Raw genomic sequence first — 17,854 nt, forward strand, 5'->3', positions numbered from 1 at the left:
CAATATTGAACAGAAACAGAATACTCCAGCTCAATCAGAGGTTTTACCAATATCAAGCCAAACCAATATCAGGCCGTCTCAAGCCCATTTGAAGACAGTCGAATGTGTGGGCTATTTTAGGCCCATTTCCTCTCAGCTGGAGTCTTCTGCTTCTTAACTAAGCTACCAAAGTTTTCACTGAAGTTCAAAAGGAAAACCTGTGGGCTTTTTAATCCGTTAGTAAATTGGGTTTTGACATCTCTACATACTTCATATGCTGATCGATGCAGTTGAATCTGAATAATTGAGTTAAACTAAATTCATTCGTTGGTTGAAGTCTTAGATCCTTTCTTATCAATGATTTGCGATCTTGACTAAAATTGAGTCTTAAAATATTATCTTAAAGACTTTAGACACACAAAAAGAAGGTGTTTTAAGATAAACTAATGGTCTCCTGTTTCCTAGCATAAGATTGATGAAAGACGCTGTGTTGGGTTAGTTAAACTATATGTCTAACCATATCTAATTAGTTTGTTAATTATGTTGGAATAAATACAATGTGTTGGATTAAATAAATTTTAATTTTGCTGGGACAAATACAATTTAAATGTTCGTTGCGTTCATTTGTCGAAAATAATGCACTTCGTATGTTTGTTTGTTCGGGGACAGTTATCTGACTCTGTTGATCTTTCCAAATCAGCCTTTGTCTGCAGTAAACACTAATAGCTCCCTCAATTTTATAATAATTATGAATTAAGCTATTAACTTAATTAAAATATTTGCATATATACCCCCCTATACTATGTGTATTGTGTAAAAAGTCCTGTTAGGGCACATGACTCATCTTATTTTCACGTGGTTCTCGACCATTTTCCTGTTATTCTTTTGTTCGGGATCCACGAACCTCGTTAATGTGTGGATAAGTCTGTTATTCTTTTACTTTGACGGCGCGTGACTTTCACGTGTATTCTTAAAAAGATTAGTGGGCTTCTCATGGACTAGTTTAGATAAATCCATATCCATGTAATATAATCAACTTTATCCTCAAATATGAAGTCGAATATTGCGTTATATCTGGCATCGTTAAATTATAGTAAGTTGAAATATGTTCAGTATATTCTATAGCAAATTCAGTATCTTTAAGTGGATCAGTCACTTTATCTTCGTGCAAGTTTCTATATAGTGAAAATATTGTTTCGATACCACAATTAATTAGTTATGGATGGCAATTAGTAAACAAACTAATCATTGTTTTCATAGGAAGAGAGACAAAACAAACAAAGTATTCTCTAGGTTCTTTTCTAAATTTTGAATACTAAAGAAAACCAAAAGAACCATTACTATATGTTTGTACTATTATCATTGGTTGGGTGTCCAAAAAGCAAAACCATAGTATAAAATTAAATTGTCAAAAAAGAGTCATTAAATTTTAACTTATTGAGGATATATAAAAAGACTAGTCCTGCGATCGTATTTCCGTATCAGTGTCAGTGTATCTCCTTCTTACAATAAAATATTTTCTCTCATTTAACAAAATCGCTTCACTTTCCCGATTCAATTTTCCCGGAAAATATCACTTTCCCGTTTCATTTTCCCAGAATAATCCAAATCTCCATCGTAATCAATTTCTCAAAACCTGTAGTATTAATCATCAAACCAAGCATTTATACTGTCTCTGTTTTCAATTTCACGGAAACAAAGACAAACAAAAACAGAGCGCGTAAAAACCAAAAAATGGAGAAGCCGTTCGAATTCCATGGCGTGGAGGCGGAGAAAGCGGAAGCGATGAGGAGATACAACAACCGTAGAAGCTTCAGAGGCATTCTTCGTTTAGTCGGCGTAGCTTTTCTGTGTTACTTATGGTTCCCGACGGTGGCGATTATACTACAAACCGTCGGCGACTGGATTTATTGGACCGGAGCGGTTTTAATAACCGATCGTTCCGTCGTCTTTTTCTTCGCTAACCTAATCGTCGGTTTGATTTTCTTTCTCTCCGGCGAGAGTAACAACGAGAGTAGTAGTAGTAATGTCGAAACAGAACCAGATCTCTACGATCAATACACCTCTTCTTTCTCCACCGTGATCGCAAACGCCTCCGCCGCGAAAGTTGATGATAATGATTCGAACAAGCAAATCGTTCCGACGTTTAACGCGGAGGTTGATGAGGCGGTTAAGACAAAACGAATTTCTAGGAGGACTAAATCGGAGATATGCCGGCCGGCAATGGAGTATGAGAGAACGGAGTCGGAGAAAGTGGTGGAAGACGATGAATCGGAGAAGCAAATCGTTCCGGCGTATTTCCCAGAGGATGATGAGGAAGTGGTAGTGGATGAGGCTAATCGGGAGATGGTTACAACACCGGGAATTTATAGGAGGACGAAATCGGAGACGAAGAAAGAGATAATCCGGCCGGTGATAGAGATTCGGAGAACGGAATCGGCGAAAGAGGTGCCGATAGATAGGCTGAGTAGTGAAGAGTTTCGTTTGGTGGTAGAGAGTTTCTTGAAAACGCAGAAGAAGAGAGCACGTGATTCGGAAAACGACACCGTTCGATGTCATGTACTTGGATCTAGACCTGGCCTCATTGGTGGCTATGGCTCGTGCTAGTCTTGATAGCTGACTTGGAAGTAGAGAAGAGGTAACAAAAAAAGTAAAAACTCACAAATGACTAAAGTTTGGTAGTATTATTCTACTTTAGGTGATGCTGGTGATTATTTTAAAATTAGCTGGCTTGATTTTCATTTTCGATGGTTTCGATTTTCTTTGGCACCACAATGAAATGAAATACGGAAATAGTAATTTTTATGTGAATTTGGGGAATTTTTTTTATCATTGATATCAAATTTGCTAACTCAGTCAGCCATTATTTTAGTAGTTTCAAAGACATTCAAATTTTGATATCAAAAAGTCGACTAACCGACTACCTATGTTGTTTACCACATCTTTTATGGAGTTAGCCTTGAATCAAGCTTAAATTATAAATAGACACATTTTTCATCATGACTCATTCATATAAGCATAGACCAAACAAATACTGTATGATAACTGCGATAGGAGGCAAAGCAGAGACGGAAGTGGGAGAAAATGGTGTCACTGATATAAATAAAAATGTACTTTGAATATTAACTGAAAAAACATTCTTCTAAAATTTCCCCCAAAAGTATCAAATCTTTGCTTATGAGACCTAATTTTGGATATAAACATTGTTCTCTCTATAGGGTTGGTGTTTACGAACCTACTCATAAAGCAGAGTACAACACCACTTCTTGTAACTCGTATAACTCGAAGCTCTCTCTCTCTTCAGTCTTCACCAGCACACCTTCTTTTTCTGTTTTCCCAACAAAAACCACGTAAGTGTATTCTCTTCATATATCAAAAAAACAATCACAAAATTACGGGTGATTGGGTGGGTGAAAGAAATTAAATGATTTACCTTGTGATACTTCTCGTCTTCTTCACGGTCTATGTAAGCCAAAAGATCATCTTGTCTCATTAAAGCCTCATGTAAAGCCTGAATCATTGGAGAGTGTTGGCGTTAATATACACACACAAAGACAGTTGCTTTTCATATTAATTAATAAAAGTCATTTAACATGGAATTGAGAGGTTTCCTTTAGACCTTTTTTGTAGCGATGAGCTCTGCTTCAAGTGCATCCACGCGATAAACAGCTGTATTAAGCAACTCCTCTTTCTCACGCGGCATCTCATGACGCTTCGAGTGCAGTGTTTCTACCTGTTTCTCAAGATCTCCTAGTCTGTTTACAACAGAAGAAAACACATTTCTCTCTGCGATAGTTGCAAAAGCCGGTGAAGGAGGACGAGACTCTCTAGCGTTTGGTCCATCAACTGAAGATTCAGACTGGGAGTGTCCTTCTCTCTGTGGCAGAGCCAAAGATATGAGAAGCGTAAACAAGTTTACAAAGAACATCATTAGCCACCTCCAGATATAAGTAACCGTTCTTATTTTGCCCGAATCGGGTGTATCCTCTGAACCTGCACAAACATATTCCATTACAGTTAAACTTTGCGTTGATCTGATTTCTGATTTACATATCATAATATTTAGATTCCTCTCTTTTACCTTTTGAAGCCTTTGGCTTTTCATGGGCCATCCAAGCAACATCCACGACTTTGTCCACCATTGGTGAATCATACTCTGATGAGTCAGTAGGATATGATATAGCAGTGCCCCTAATCTGAAAGTAACATCAGGTAGTAAGTAGTCTGAAATGCATACTGTGATTTTCACTTCCGTACAAAAAAAATTCTTACATCTTCACAAACAGGAGTCAGCTTGGGAACACGAAGCTCTCTATTTACTTTTGGAGAAGCCATCTCTTCCACTTCAGACCCTGATTCTGCTGTCGAGGTGTCACTAGCTTTTATCTGAGCCAATGAGGACATTGTTGTTACGGTAAGACACAAATTTTGAAAACAAGTTTCGTATCTTAAGTATAGAAGACCTTTACCCCAGAAAAAGATGGCTTATCGCATGAAGACACACGGGAAAAACTGTTTAGAGCCGAATTATGCCTGCAGAGCGGTCCACCACTTTGAAGCATCTACAAGGTGGGGAAGATCAGTTAAGTAACACTATTCTGTCTGGTGTTAATCTTTTTAACCAAAATAGGCTGCGGAAGATCGATTTTTACCTTTAATATCTCAGGGTCATTCCAGGGGCCTTTATCAGATCTCATACAACCACCTCGATCTGCACAGGTGCAAGTGCCACCAAGAAAATCTGGCAGCTGGCTGAAAAAGTTCCAAAAATGGTTAGGAAGCTATATCATATTTTGGACTCATGTGAACCAAACAAGCTATATCATATTTTGGACTCATGTGAACCAAACAAGAGGATTGAGATGTCTCAACCTTGCATCAATGATCTCAAGTAGTTTGTTTTGGTACTTGTTACCAATGACCTATAACAACAACACATCGACAATAGTTAATACGATTAAAGATAATCTTTAGGATAACTTGAGGAAATGTGGATGGATATGCATAAAAGGGTAAATTTACATGAATCTTCGTGACTGTTTTTGGATCAAGAAACTGTTTCACTGTGGCCCAGACTAGCTTAAAACCAGAACCACCATTGATGATGAACATACGATGAAGTGTCTGCATATAGGTGAAATATTACCTCACATTATCTTTTATCAAACTTATTTAATTAACACACAATTTGTAACAAAATCAATAGCAACCAGCTCATACCTCAGGGTAGTTATCGTTATCAATCTTTTGCAGCTGGATTATGAGATCCCTCGCAGGCTTAGAGAAATTCTTGAACCCCTGCAAAACATAAGTTAAGCAATTATAAGTAATAAGATGCAGGACAATAAACACTACACTAGGAAAAACTAACAGAATCTGGTTTTATAAGTACCACGCCTTGGACATCTAGAATTGTTGTGCTAGAGTCAATATGTCTCTTAGCAGCAATGCAGCAAGCTGGAAGCTTTATGTTGACAGTTTTCTCAAACTCTCGAACATGATACCTTATGAATCTTTCCACTGTAGTGACTTGCATGAGCTTGGCCGGATCAACTAGTCCTAATCTTTCAATGTAAACAGGCCTTCCTTCTTTATCAACACCATGATAACCATGAGGGTAGTATTTCAGAACTTCATCAAACTCTTCAAATTCAAAATCCTATTAACACACATATTGAGATTAAAACCATCACATGAGATTAAAAGTAACATATTAAGATTTTTTTTAAAAACATGTAATTCACCTCGAAAATGGTGTCAGTACCAAAATCTTTTCTCCATTTGATCATATTACTCCACATTAACTTGGTTTTCCCAATATCAAATTTCCTAGCTTTCAAGAATCTAACAGAGAACATAGAACATCAAAATCATCATCATCACCATCATCATCATCATGAAAAATGAATCGACAGAAATAAAGTCTCACCTCAGCATGATGTGATAATCATCAAGTGTAGGAGGAAGCAAATTCTCAGAGACGAGTAAATTACGGAATTCATCAACAGCTCGCAATTCCTCAACATCATGAATATCTTCAATGGTAAGAGAGAAAGTACGATCACTGCTTCTTCTCCTACTGCTACCTTTCTTCTTCAACGAATGTCTGAGTTTGCTCGAAGCTTTCGCAGCTTTCTTCTTGAAATTGAAATTCCCGATTCTTGTCTTCTTCTCATCCTCTGAAACTTCGAAATCTGATCTCCTTTCTCTTCTCTCATCATTGCTTGAAACTCCTTCAAAACCTTAAACCAAACAAAATCTCAATCAACATCAACAACAACAACAACAAATCCCTAAAATCTAAAACTCAGAGCATCGTCTACGTCTAGTTCTCAAACTCAATCTAACAAACCAGAATTGCGTGATTTCGAAATAGCGAGAATCGAGAGAAAGGGGATGATTAAAATTTACTCACAAGGTCTCGCAAATCGATCAAGAGAGCCTGACATGAGAAATCTTCAGAAGAATCCGAGAATCGGGGAACTCGGAATCGGCGGAGCCGAGAGAGAGAGAGAAGCGATTCTGCAGAGAGGAAATTGAAAGAGACGTAAGAGGGAGAAGTAAAGTGATGATGGGGTTTTATAATAATTATTAGTCTTCTTTAATTAATAAGTTTCAAAACTTGCGTTACAACAAAAGTTAGACTAGAAATGGTTTTCATTAATTGTGACCGGAAACACAAAGACTCGTCGGTGATTTTTTTCCTTCTTTTCTTCTTAGAAACTTTAAAATCAGTCATACTCTGTTTTCTTTTTTTTGAATGTTTGCTGGTAAGTGGTAACTACTATTTTTTGAGGTTTTTTCAATTTAGTTTTTTAATTAGATGAGTCCCCGCGCACGGTAAATACCGTTACTAAATACCGTTATAATTAGTTAATAATTATATATCGACTAATGTATTTTCAAATTTAGTGAGACGGATACTTACTATATGAGATAAATTTGTTAAGAATCAAATATCAATATTCAAATGGCTACTTTCGATCTTTCTTTATTTCTTTTCTTTCTTTTAATATATTTTTTTATTCGTTATAACAATATTCGGATTGATTGTTTAATCAAGAAGGCGCGTATCTGTATTACTTTCTTTTTTCATGTAAACTTATCGGTTTTTGAATAATTCTTGATAAAAGAAAAATGTTTTTCTGATAACTTAGTAAAATTGATGTTTGGTAAAAAAGAAACGACGAGATGATGGTTGTTTACCTAAACATGTTCAAAATCTGAGATTTTTTAGTTTAATGAGATGTTTTTCTGTTGATTCAAAAAGGATAGTGGGATATTTGAATTAAAAAAATGTTAGATTTGTAATATAAAACAAAAAAATGTTATAAAATTAGGCTTATTTGTCTATACATATTTGAATTGCTTATGTACCATTTAAAATCACTATTCATCTACCAAACTTAGGCTTTTGTCGATATATGACTTGTTTATGTGCCAAATACATGATTTATTTCTATTTTTTAATCTCTTATTGATTTTAGATATATTTTCCTTTATTTATTTATTTTTGTCTTTTTAATAACATTGACTATTTTTTCCCCATATTGAGAGCCCAATTCTGACAAGTGGTTGTCAGTTTGTCACACTATTTGTCGTATGAAACGTATGTTGCGAGATATTTTATTTGAATGGATATGGATTTTTTTTCATTTTAATTTTTTCTTTCCATTTATTATCAATTGACAATTTTTATTTATAAATTAAATATAATACAAACCAGTTGAATATAATCTTAATGGTACTGTGAAAACCATGTCTGCGTAAGATCTCTTGAATAATAAAATTTACATGAATATATATATTTGTAAATTAGTAAGAATATTTATAGACATATTTACCAAAGAACATCATAATGAAAAATAATTATCCTGTTTTATTGTCACGATTTAGATTTAGACAATGCAGTACTAACAAACAAAACAAAGACACTGCAGATATGTCGGCAAAGCCAGTGATTTTGTCTTTTCTTCAAATTTCATGTTAACCATATGCCACATTGCTTCTATGATAAACAACAAACAGCTGCAAGTAATAACAAAAATATATAATTAAATTATTATAAAAAGAAAGAAGCACGAAAACAAATACGACGAACATAAGACTTAAAAGGAAACTTAAAAGTAATTAGAGTGAGCTTAATTTGCATAGATTAATAAGTAATATGTACACATCACGCTACATACATACATTATACATTTTTTTTTGTTTATTTTTTAGGGAAATGGGTAAAGTGCAGAAGCATTCTTCGATCTCCATCATACAGAGACGACACTTCAGGCTTCTTCCTCCACTTTGATTCCGACCAATGACTTTCTTCTTAGTTTATGTACACAGCCAATAATTGTTGATCGAGCTGCCCCAAGGAGAAACATAAGTATCGAGAAATGATAACGTCATTTAGTATGCATTTTCGTTTATATCTCCTTACCTCTCTCATGTGTATTTCCTCAAGTTACGTTTGGCCCGAAACTGACCAAGCTTGTCTCTCCACTCAGCTGCAAATCATATAACCAACAGTGTATTGATCATTAGAGATTAGACCAAGATTTACGAAAAGCTATAAAAGTTTCTGTTACATACATAAATCAGATTGGTCTCAAATGCTGGGCCACCAATCATAGCAGTAAGTTATGTAACCACTAATAAAGTGTACATTGTGGATATAGAGACTAGAGCAAAGCTTACCGGCTTCATCATATCGCTCTTCATCAACGGCTTGCATCATTTTGCTCAAAATATTGAACTCTTTCGTATCAAGACAAGCCTGACCATTTGGTCTGCACAAAGTCAAAAAAGTTTATGGCACTCAAATTCACAGTAAAAAGATGTGATCTGCAAAGATTGATCTTTAAGGTGTCTGAAAATTTACCGGTCTTGTTCAGTAAATAATAAACCATCTGAAGCTGGTGCCGGTGTTGATATCTTCCCTGACTCAATGACTCTCATTCCATCACTATATGCAAGGTACTTGTTCACTTGGATAGGTATCTACAAAACGATCAACACAATTTTCAACCGCCAAACACACATTTGTATTTACCTCAGCTGATTAATTAACATAGCTATGTAATACCTTGCATCTAACAGCTATATTGATTGCATCTGAAGGCCTAAGATCAAAGCTGACACACTCCGAGGCATTACCCACCTGCAATATCGTCCCAAAACCAGCCTTAATACATAGGAAATGATTTAAGTTTCCAAGGCTGAATGTAAGTTGTATATAAGAGACCAGTTGCAGACCTTTGAAAGGAATAACTGGGCAAAATATGCCTCGTGAACTCTTTTGGTGACTCTAACAAGTCTAACCTGTAGAATAGTTCAGAAAATTTTCATGAAACACAATCTTCACGAGACAAGGATATTTAAATAAAAGAGCAGAAACTGAAACCACGAAACATACTTCGTAACCCATCTTGTCCACCATTTCCTTCACCACTTGATACATGGTTGGTCTTGCCTGCAACAAGTAACCATAAAACATCATAAAATCTCTCTTCAATCACTCTTAACTAAATTCCAAACAGAGAGACAAAACAAACGAGAAATAAAAGCATACAATTTGGACATTGGTCATTGCTGCCATAAGTAACACACTAGGCATCTCCACTGCAATAACAAAACACAAATCAACATACTCAAAACCTTGTGAGAGTGGCATAAGAGAAACACTTTGAGATCACCAAAACTAAGCAACTCAAACACAGATTTTCACGTACAGACGATAATCGGAAGGAGAAGACCAGTTCCATCTTCCATTTTCAAGACAATAGCAGGGTGTGGAGCATAATCTGGTAAATGCCCTCCTTGAGGATTGTTATGGACACATCGTAGTTGCCTACCATCCCTCATCTTCACCATAAAACCATCTGCTCCACTTTTTACTTCAACTACAACATTCAAAAACACCCAAAAAGACACCAACTTTGAAAAACTAAAAGAACTAAATCAAACCAAACAAGGAAACTCTACTAATCCCCACTAACTTACCAGCTTCCACTACACTAGAGTTAACATATTCCTCATCATTTTCATTGAAATTTTCAGCAGTGCTTCCATTACCATCAGAGTGAGAGCTGAAAACACACTTGATACTCTTGTTGCACAATCTAAGAGTGATTGTTGTGGTAGTGCCCTGAGACTTGACACCTTTTGTCCGATTACCCCAAAATTGGCTTCTAGGTTTCAGACCAGTGTAGTTGACTAGTGAAGCACATGCACCTACTTGTCTTGGTCGAATTGCAGGACAAACAACTGGTGCTTGAACCGATCTCATCTTCCTTCCTTCAATCAAACAGAGTATTTTAGTGTCAAACATAACGAAATCCAAAATCTCATAAAGTAAACGAAACATGGCAAAATTCTAGATCACTGATCCATACAACGAAACAGTAGTTTCCATATATATTCTCAAAAAGTCAAAACAATCAATGATCATCGAATTATACCATAGATATTCACAAATATTTTGATGATGATGATGATCAATAATTAGAAAGATTGTAAACAGTTTTTGATTCACTTACGATTTCGTGAGTAATAATTGAAACCGGATTAGATCGTGAATGGTATAAACAGTGGCACGTAGATCGATCAAGAAGAAGATCGAAGAGCTCTGAAACAAGCCAGAGAGAGGAAAGGATCAATGGAAGAAGATAGAGATAGAGAGAGATTCTTCACTTGAGAGATCAAAGGAGTGAAAGAATCTCCGTTACTTTATCGACGCAGTTTTTGTTTTAATTGTCGATTTTACCCTTTCACCAAATTTTGTTTCATTTTGCCTAATTTTTTAGTCATGAAAATAAAATTTTGCCAACTTTTTATGTAAACCATAATCTTCCTAATTTTGTTTTTTTTTGTATATAAAAAACAATATTGAAAGCTAATATGATATTGTAGTACTAACCTCAACTTATTTGTATAAAATAATTGAAAAAAATATACTAACGAAAGACATCAACATATATATATATATATATATAAATAGTTCCAAATAATTTACTAAAAGAACACATGATTTTGTTTTCATTTTAGGACACAGTCAATTACTTGTAATGTGAGCAAAGATCAACCAACACAATATTAATAGATAATAATAAAATCTATTAATATAAAATTGCATGGAATAATTCACTTCTTCTTTTGGTCGACAAAATAATTCAAAAGCCTCTTTTAAAATTGATTGGTGGAAAAGTTTTGATTTCGTCGTTTCTTGATTCATTCATTTTCATTTAAAATAAGAAATTAGGAAATTGTGTGAAATTTACGACTTAAAAACAAGAGAGGAAAATGTGTGCAATGGAAGGGTGAAAAAGGGATTTCAATAATATAGCCGGATGACGTGAGAACGAGAAATTGTACCAGCTAGACACGTCATCAACTAACGGCAGACGAAAAATAAATCGCCTAGATGGATGCCACGTGTACTTGCGCATCTGTATCACACAGATGGATTTGGATAAGGTAGTAGTAGAATTTATTAGAAACATGGGCTCTCTTTTCTATCTTACGTATTTTTTCTCCAGCTTCTAGATGCACCTTTTTGGTTATAAATTAACAAAAATAAAATAGTTGATCTTAAATAAAGAGTTGTATTAATGAGCAATTTATTTTATAAGCTTAAATACATAAGTTAATTTAATATGAATTTAAGATTTATTTTTCTATCAGGTGATAATATAAAAGAATAGCAATATATTAAGGTCTTTGAGTATTGGCCAATAAGCGGAAAATACAAGTCATAATCGAGGAAAGTGAAATAATCAAGTTGAAACTATATTGTAGCTAAGAAGTCAATGTCAATAATGGGCCCATTGATATGCAAATACCTTATCGGTCCAAAAATTGATAGGTAAATGGCTTCACAAACGTTCCTTCGTTATCCATTTTCCCAGCCTCAAAAATATCTCCCTCAATATTTGGATTTTTTACTCATTTGTATTTTTCCTCCAATTTGTGACATTGCTGGTAACTTGAAAGAATGAAAGTACTCGGATCTCTAGAAAATGATTGCACAATACATATTAAAAATTCTGTTGAATTCCGGCCCAAAGTTATGGCCCAATAAGTACCCATATTTTCTAACGAGCCTTGCTTCTAGCGAGGTAGCGATTATATTTTAAATTGTTGGGCTTCTACTAAGCTTTGCCGACATCTCTTTGTTTTCTTTAACATTTAATTTTTTTTTTTAATGGTTCTAGATAGATCCAGAGGAAGCTTCAAGCCCTTTTGTTTGAAGAAAAGCTAAATTGAAACTTTAATTATTGGTCATATATTAAAATAGAAAATATATTCAGATGCTCGTATATTGTATATGTGATAAGGTGTTACTGATATTTTGCGACTTTTAAAGATTCTCGATGTCGGCTGCTCGAAGCCTCCTTCACTCACTCTCACGACTTTTGCAGCCTCTCCCGACCAACCCTACCACTCTTTCATTCTTTTTTCCTTTTCTTTTTATTGTCACTTTGCGTATTTTTTTGTTTCAATTTTAACCTTTTTCTGTTTCTTATTAATTCACATAGATCATATTATGTTTTTATTTTGATTGTCATGTTGGACAAATCACACACTTCATATCGTTTATTTTCTCCAATGTCCAAATATAGATTATGTGGTTCATTACTCACTCGAAATGACACTAGTATCTCAGTGAGATGCGCAACTATGACGGAATGATAACTTAGTTATTTTTTTGTTTAACGAGATTTTATTTTTAATCCGAAATCCATAAATTGGACTACATAATATCAAAACACAACCCATGTAAAGTAAAACAAATGTGGTCCTTAAATCATATTTATCGCTATTCACACAGCTAGCAAACCTAGTTAATTAATAGTATAGGCAGGCTTAACTAACGAATTTGATAAATCCATACACTAGACAACAGTCTGAGCGACCATAAAATAGTATATCTTTCTTTCTTTCTTTTTTAAGAGTGCATGAACCTGAAAACACGTACCCGTCGCCTTTTGACTAATTTCTGTGCAATTACTAAATTATCTCCTTTTAAAGAATGATCAAAATTTTCATACTTGATACGTCGATGATATTGTTGTGTTTTTCTTCTAACAAATATGAGGCACGAATTCTAAGCATCAAAATCTGAGACAACGAATTCAAAATGGTCATGCTAAGTTAACAAGGACAAACACCATTATAGTTTGTCTTGCTCTATAATTATGTGTATATAATGTATGTCTATATCGAATCTGATTATAATATTCAAGATTTGATAGATCATGCATGTCCGGTGCTCGTGTCTGGAACTTGTTCCCAGAATTGTTTATATTATTCTTTTCGTCTAGTTGTTCAATACTTTGGTCTTGATTTAATAGGAGAAACCTTCAGAATTCACGTACATTCGAAAGCATTTTTCTAAAGCAAGAGAATATCCCCTCCATTTACAGATCTTCTAACCATTATAAATCATACGTAACTGCATACGCACAAAAAAAAATTGTTTGATTTAGTTTTTGTCGGAAAAATCTTGAATTTTTACCAGTCAAGATATTGTCTCGGACCTTGCATGACTCTACTAAAAAAGGTTGGAAAAAAATTAGTTTCCACCGTAGTTAGTTAGTATCGAATGAGCACGAAATTTGTGTTAATTAGCTAATTAAATAAGTCCTATAAATTGTGCTACCAAAGTTCGATTGATACTGCAAATCTCTATTAATATTAACATATATGTACAAATAATATATATGTTCACATTTTTTTTGCCTTAGTACCGAAGGAAAACCCCCAGGACCGTACAAAGGTAGACAAGAAATCTCGACCCCTAAGTTGCAACATCGGTTTTGATGTGATTGCGAAAAGAAAATGTTTACGTATGTATTTCTTTATAATGAATGGCCAATATGTGAAATATATCAATTAATCGCTTGATGTCGTTGTATATTTACAACGAGAGGCATATATCATGCACGTGTCTATAAATATTTGAAAATATCTTCTGTTTTTTTTATAGCGATTAATTTAGATAAAATAAATATTATGAATCTAATAATGTTTTTTTATTCATATAGTTGTATTTATATTTAGTTGTTGTAATTAAATGAACTTTGAAAACAATTTATATTAAGGACTTTTAGTTTTTTTCTTCTTGAAGTTAGTTATAAATTATAATAGTTGGATTTTTTTAGTATAACGATTTGTACTATTGCCGTCACTTTTTGATAACTCAAACTCACAAATATTATAATGCACCTATGTATTACGAAACAAATTAGAACGGTTGTGGAAGCTAGATAAACCTTGAAAAATGGTTATAAGATTTTGTAAAAATAAATGTTTCGCAAGTAAGACAGTACAAACCGTTGGTGAACAAAAAAACAGTAGAAGAAGAAGAACTTCAAGAACATACCCATTAACTAAGCTTTTCTAAAGACTAACTTTTAGAAATATGAAACTGACCCTAATTGTTTGCATTTACTCTTGACCCTACATCGCCAACCATCAGAGATTCAGTGTCTTTATAGCTTTCTGTTCTCCTTCATTTGATATGGATTTATTTTCAGACTTTTGATGTTAGTAGAACAGTTTTGGTCTTTGAGTGGCATAGTTAATTTCTCTATATGGTCGCCCAGAGTCCAGACTATTGTTTGAAAAAATCAATTGCATGGGTCTATCTTACAAATATTAACTAACAATCATAGGGTCAGGAAAAATAGATAATTACAAATCTTAAGGGTCTACGATAGAGATGCTCAACGAATATTAGGCAACTGTTTTCCATTAAGTGGTCTTAATTAAGGTTTACGAACAAACCACCTCCACTTATATAATTACACAGTTGTATCAATAATTTTAGACTAAAATATGTACGATTCTGTTATTATATCAATCAAGTTTGATTGTAATCTGACCTTCACTAAGTAAACCCAATAAGTGAAAATGTTCACATTTTAACTGAAAATGGACATATTTTTCTACGATGCCTTCATTCAAATTGTTTAATAGTATTTCCATACATTAATTAAAGTGTCCATTCATTTTAAATTGACTAGTCACCAGAACCCACCTACAAATTATTTGGCAAAACTTCTTTTGGCTTTTCATTTTCCAGTTCGATCGAGGGATTCCTCAATTAATTGTAAAAGCAATTTTCTGTTACTCATCTCAACCCACCCGCTTACTACATAATTTATTATTTTCTTACTCCCTTTTTATGACCAAAAAGTTATAAATTTTGCGGCCATAATCGATTCAGATCATATGATATAAAGATAAATACTTTTAGGAGTATAGGCTCTTTTCTACGGCCCTAACTCGAGTTCAGTAAAAGAAAGATTTGTTAATGTAATTTAACGTATAAACTTTTTATAGACATGCATATATACAGATTTTGTTGGTAATTCACACTTCAGTAAGCTAGAATAACAAAACTAAAATATAAAAATTTGTTGGCCTACGGTTTTCTAATTACTTTTTGTTTGTTTATAACGGTTTTATCATTCTATTCTATATATATATAACTTCTTGTTATTGTTTCATGGTTCCATTATTATACAATGCTACTAAAAAAAATCATAAATCAATTACTTAGCTTCAAGGTAGTACATATGTAGATAAAAAGTGGCACATATATAAAACAACTCCACAATGCTCGCAAAGAAAAGAGGATAAAGTAATGGGAAAAGAGATCAATGCTAAGGAAGAAACATAAGGCCATGTGATGTGCTTGAGGGTGTTAGGCAGATTCAGAATCTTTCATTCAACTTTTGTTTTCTTACCTTCCTCTCTCTCAAGGCATGTTTTATTTTGTAAACAATAATAATTATTACATTTTGATATTGCTTTTGATATAGAAACCTGTTTTTGCCAAAACGCAGTATCTTTGCCTTTGCTTTTATAAGTACTTTTTTCCCTATCTGTGTATAAGTTTCACTAAGCAACTTGTATCCCTTTTGTGTTGGGTAAAAAGAGACTTCACACTACACACACCACTTACCAAACTTTGATAGTTTTTATGACTTTTGGCATTATCATGAGATTCAAAGCGAAACTTAGTAAAATGGTCGTTAGTTTATAACCTGCATAGTATTAGTTACACCTTTTTAATTGAATTACTATGTCAAAATATAGGTTCTAAGTATATAATATATATTCTGATAAAATTTTGTTTCATATAGAACTGAGTTAAGCAAGCAATATTCTGAAATTTCTTAAGATATTTATCTAATTAAATTAGTTAGGTGAACTAGTTTTATTGATAATTTATTTGACATAATAAGTAATAAACATTAATATTAAATAATATTATCTCGGCTATTATGGTTGTATGATTTTTATTTTTTTGTGTGTGTAATACTATATATAAAATAAAACAGTCTCTACATCAGTTTTTATTTTATGAAATTAGATGTGATATGCCTGTTGCCCAAAAAAAAAAGAAGATGTGATATGCCTTAGTAGAAAGCAATAACAACAATCTTTTTGTTGAATGAAAAATTATTGAGGTGACGATTATTATTTTTATGGTAAGTGGTAACCATTTGTATTTTAGACATTAATTTATAGTGGGATCTTTTGCCTTTCCAATACATGTCGCATTTTTATTTATTTATTCAATTGATTTTGCGTTATGATAAATATATTTGAGATATCTTAATTAGTTCGATGAAACCTTGGGTATCTGAAAAATCTTCGATTTTGTAAAGAAAATTATGTTTCTGTATCGAATAAAATTAATTTTTCATTTAAAATGAAAGATTTTTTAAAAAAATAAGGCCAAATAAGCATTGTGTGAAGAAGACAAATTAGTACAAATTACTTTTTCTTACCTGTTGCAATGTTTGCAGGGACACATTCATTAATTGGAAATACCTAATTAACGTTAGACTTCACTTATTCGATTGAACCAACATTTTTTCTTTTTAAAAATCCATTTTCAATAATAAAATGACACGTGTCGATCTTACATCTCAACTGCGATGTTTGACATGGGTCCACATGCGCACAGAGCACGCACTCTTTGCATTGCAATTGCACGTGAGATGTCCGTACTATGACGGTCCATCTTACATAATTTTCCTATTCAATTAATTAAGCTATATATATATGTGTGTTTTACAAAATTTAGTATATAATATTATTGTAAGTTATAGAGCTGTAGATGAGTACGTATTATTCTTATTTCAATCTTTTTATGAGATTTATAGATATCAAAGTTTTGCCGAAATGTTTGATTAATTACGAGCTCGAGGATGAACAAAAAAATTTGGTAAAGAGTTTCTCACAAACCATTTCAGTTAAAGCACCAAAACCAAATGATTAAGTAGTCATGGTCCACATGTAATATGTTACACACAATAAAATTATTTTATAAATTGACACGAATTTACGTCTTGGATTCTACAATCCAATGTTATGTAACTATACGTACCACAACACGTCGGTCACATGAAGTTCAATGAGTTAAAGTTTTTGACACCCTTAATGTTTAGATAATGTATATATGTTCTTCTTTTTGTTGTCAAATAGTAGTTTTTTACCGTACTGTAATTTACTCGTTTAAAGTTTATTGTTTTTTCTTTTTGTCTTTTCTTTTCGATATGTAACTTGATATTTTATAGTGGACTCCAAAACGTTATAGAAATATTGTAAAGATAATAATAGTTCTAATTTTGATGCTTCATACGGCGATAAATTCAACGGCTGGTTAGTTGATAGTTTTCTAAACTATTAATTTATTATCCTAAATATATATATTATTTTTTTGGACAGCGAAATTGATTGAATTATTGACAAAAAGATATATGTATAAGAAATTAAATAACGAAAATACCACCTCTACCCTCATTCATGATTTGTCTCATGCTCCAGGTGTCCGTTGCTCAACGGTTAATTCTGGTACTTTGGG

General features: G+C 33.3%; 3 protein-coding genes and 1 long non-coding RNA gene across 9 annotated transcripts; 1 reads left to right on the forward strand and 3 right to left on the reverse strand.

Annotated features, from left to right (window-relative positions):
* Positions 1-1,217: 1,217 nt before the first annotated feature.
* On the forward strand, positions 1,218-3,219 carry AT1G75360 (uncharacterized protein). 2 transcript variants are annotated; one of them, NM_001334684.1, is made up of 2 exons: positions 1,218-2,617; positions 3,198-3,219. In NM_001334684.1, exon 1 carries the CDS (start codon positions 1,714-1,716, stop codon positions 2,584-2,586), a length of 873 nt encoding a protein of 290 aa, NP_001323109.1. In that variant the 5' UTR covers positions 1,218-1,713; the 3' UTR covers positions 2,587-2,617; positions 3,198-3,219. The 2 variants fall into 2 exon arrangements, with proteins under 2 accessions (NP_001323109.1, NP_177669.2); NM_106190.3 differs by lacking the exon at positions 3,198-3,219 and having other exon boundaries at positions 1,218-2,796.
* On the reverse strand, positions 2,911-6,663 carry AT1G75370 (Sec14p-like phosphatidylinositol transfer family protein; the record flags this gene model as incomplete). 2 transcript variants are annotated; one of them, NM_001161000.1, is made up of 15 exons in its annotated part: positions 3,070-3,214; positions 3,299-3,342; positions 3,413-3,490; positions 3,599-3,972; positions 4,061-4,175; positions 4,252-4,365; positions 4,449-4,541; positions 4,632-4,731; positions 4,852-4,901; positions 5,002-5,103; positions 5,200-5,277; positions 5,372-5,638; positions 5,724-5,823; positions 5,909-6,221; positions 6,395-6,428. In NM_001161000.1, the coding sequence occupies 15 exons, from the start codon at positions 6,426-6,428 to the stop codon at positions 3,070-3,072; spliced, it is 2,007 nt and encodes a 668-aa protein (NP_001154472.1). The 2 variants fall into 2 exon arrangements, with proteins under 2 accessions (NP_177670.2, NP_001154472.1); NM_106191.5 differs by having other exon boundaries at positions 2,911-3,307; positions 6,395-6,663.
* Positions 6,664-7,824: 1,161 nt separating this feature from the next.
* Positions 7,825-10,798, reverse strand: BBD1 (bifunctional nuclease in basal defense response 1). Of its 4 annotated transcripts, NM_001334685.1 has the most exons (12): positions 10,512-10,798; positions 9,976-10,269; positions 9,705-9,875; positions 9,545-9,594; positions 9,389-9,445; positions 9,229-9,294; positions 9,059-9,133; positions 8,855-8,973; positions 8,671-8,762; positions 8,414-8,480; positions 8,173-8,338; positions 7,825-8,007 (listed from the first exon to the last, which is right to left on the reverse strand). In NM_001334685.1, the coding sequence occupies exons 2-10, from the start codon at positions 10,259-10,261 to the stop codon at positions 8,419-8,421; spliced, it is 978 nt and encodes a 325-aa protein (NP_001322708.1). In that variant the 5' UTR covers positions 10,262-10,269; positions 10,512-10,798; the 3' UTR covers positions 7,825-8,007; positions 8,173-8,338; positions 8,414-8,418. The 4 variants fall into 4 exon arrangements, with proteins under 4 accessions (NP_001322708.1, NP_849890.1, NP_849891.1 ...); NM_179559.3 differs by having other exon boundaries at positions 7,825-8,338; NM_179560.3 differs by lacking the exon at positions 7,825-8,007 and having other exon boundaries at positions 8,019-8,338; positions 9,976-10,265; positions 10,512-10,666.
* A 4,740-nt stretch (positions 10,799-15,538) lies between these two features.
* AT1G09547 lies at positions 15,539-15,747 on the reverse strand. The gene has a single exon (NR_139647.1). It is a non-coding gene; the product is annotated as an other RNA (long non-coding RNA).
* Between the last annotated feature and the right edge of the window lie 2,107 nt (positions 15,748-17,854).

Source organism: Arabidopsis thaliana (assembly GCF_000001735.4).
Source record: "Arabidopsis thaliana chromosome 1 sequence".
Classification (NCBI taxonomy): Eukaryota; Viridiplantae; Streptophyta; class Magnoliopsida; order Brassicales; family Brassicaceae; genus Arabidopsis; species Arabidopsis thaliana.

Bases quoted from the DNA above. Each gene is read 5' to 3' on its own strand.
- AT1G75360 (NM_001334684.1), top strand. From the start codon at position 1,714: ATGGAGAAGCCGTTCGAATTCCATGGCGTGGAGGCGGAGAAAGCGGAA.
- BBD1 (NM_001334685.1), bottom strand. From the start codon at position 10,261: ATGAGATCGGTTCAAGCACCAGTTGTTTGTCCTGCAATTCGACCAAGA. The intron at 9,134-9,228 runs GTCTGCAACTGG...ACGATATTGCAG, and splicing joins CCCAGTTATTCCTTTCAAAG to GTGGGTAATGCCTCGGAGTG. The intron at 8,481-8,670 runs GTAAGCTTTGCT...TATGATTTGCAG, and splicing joins AGAGCGATATGATGAAGCCG to CTGAGTGGAGAGACAAGCTT.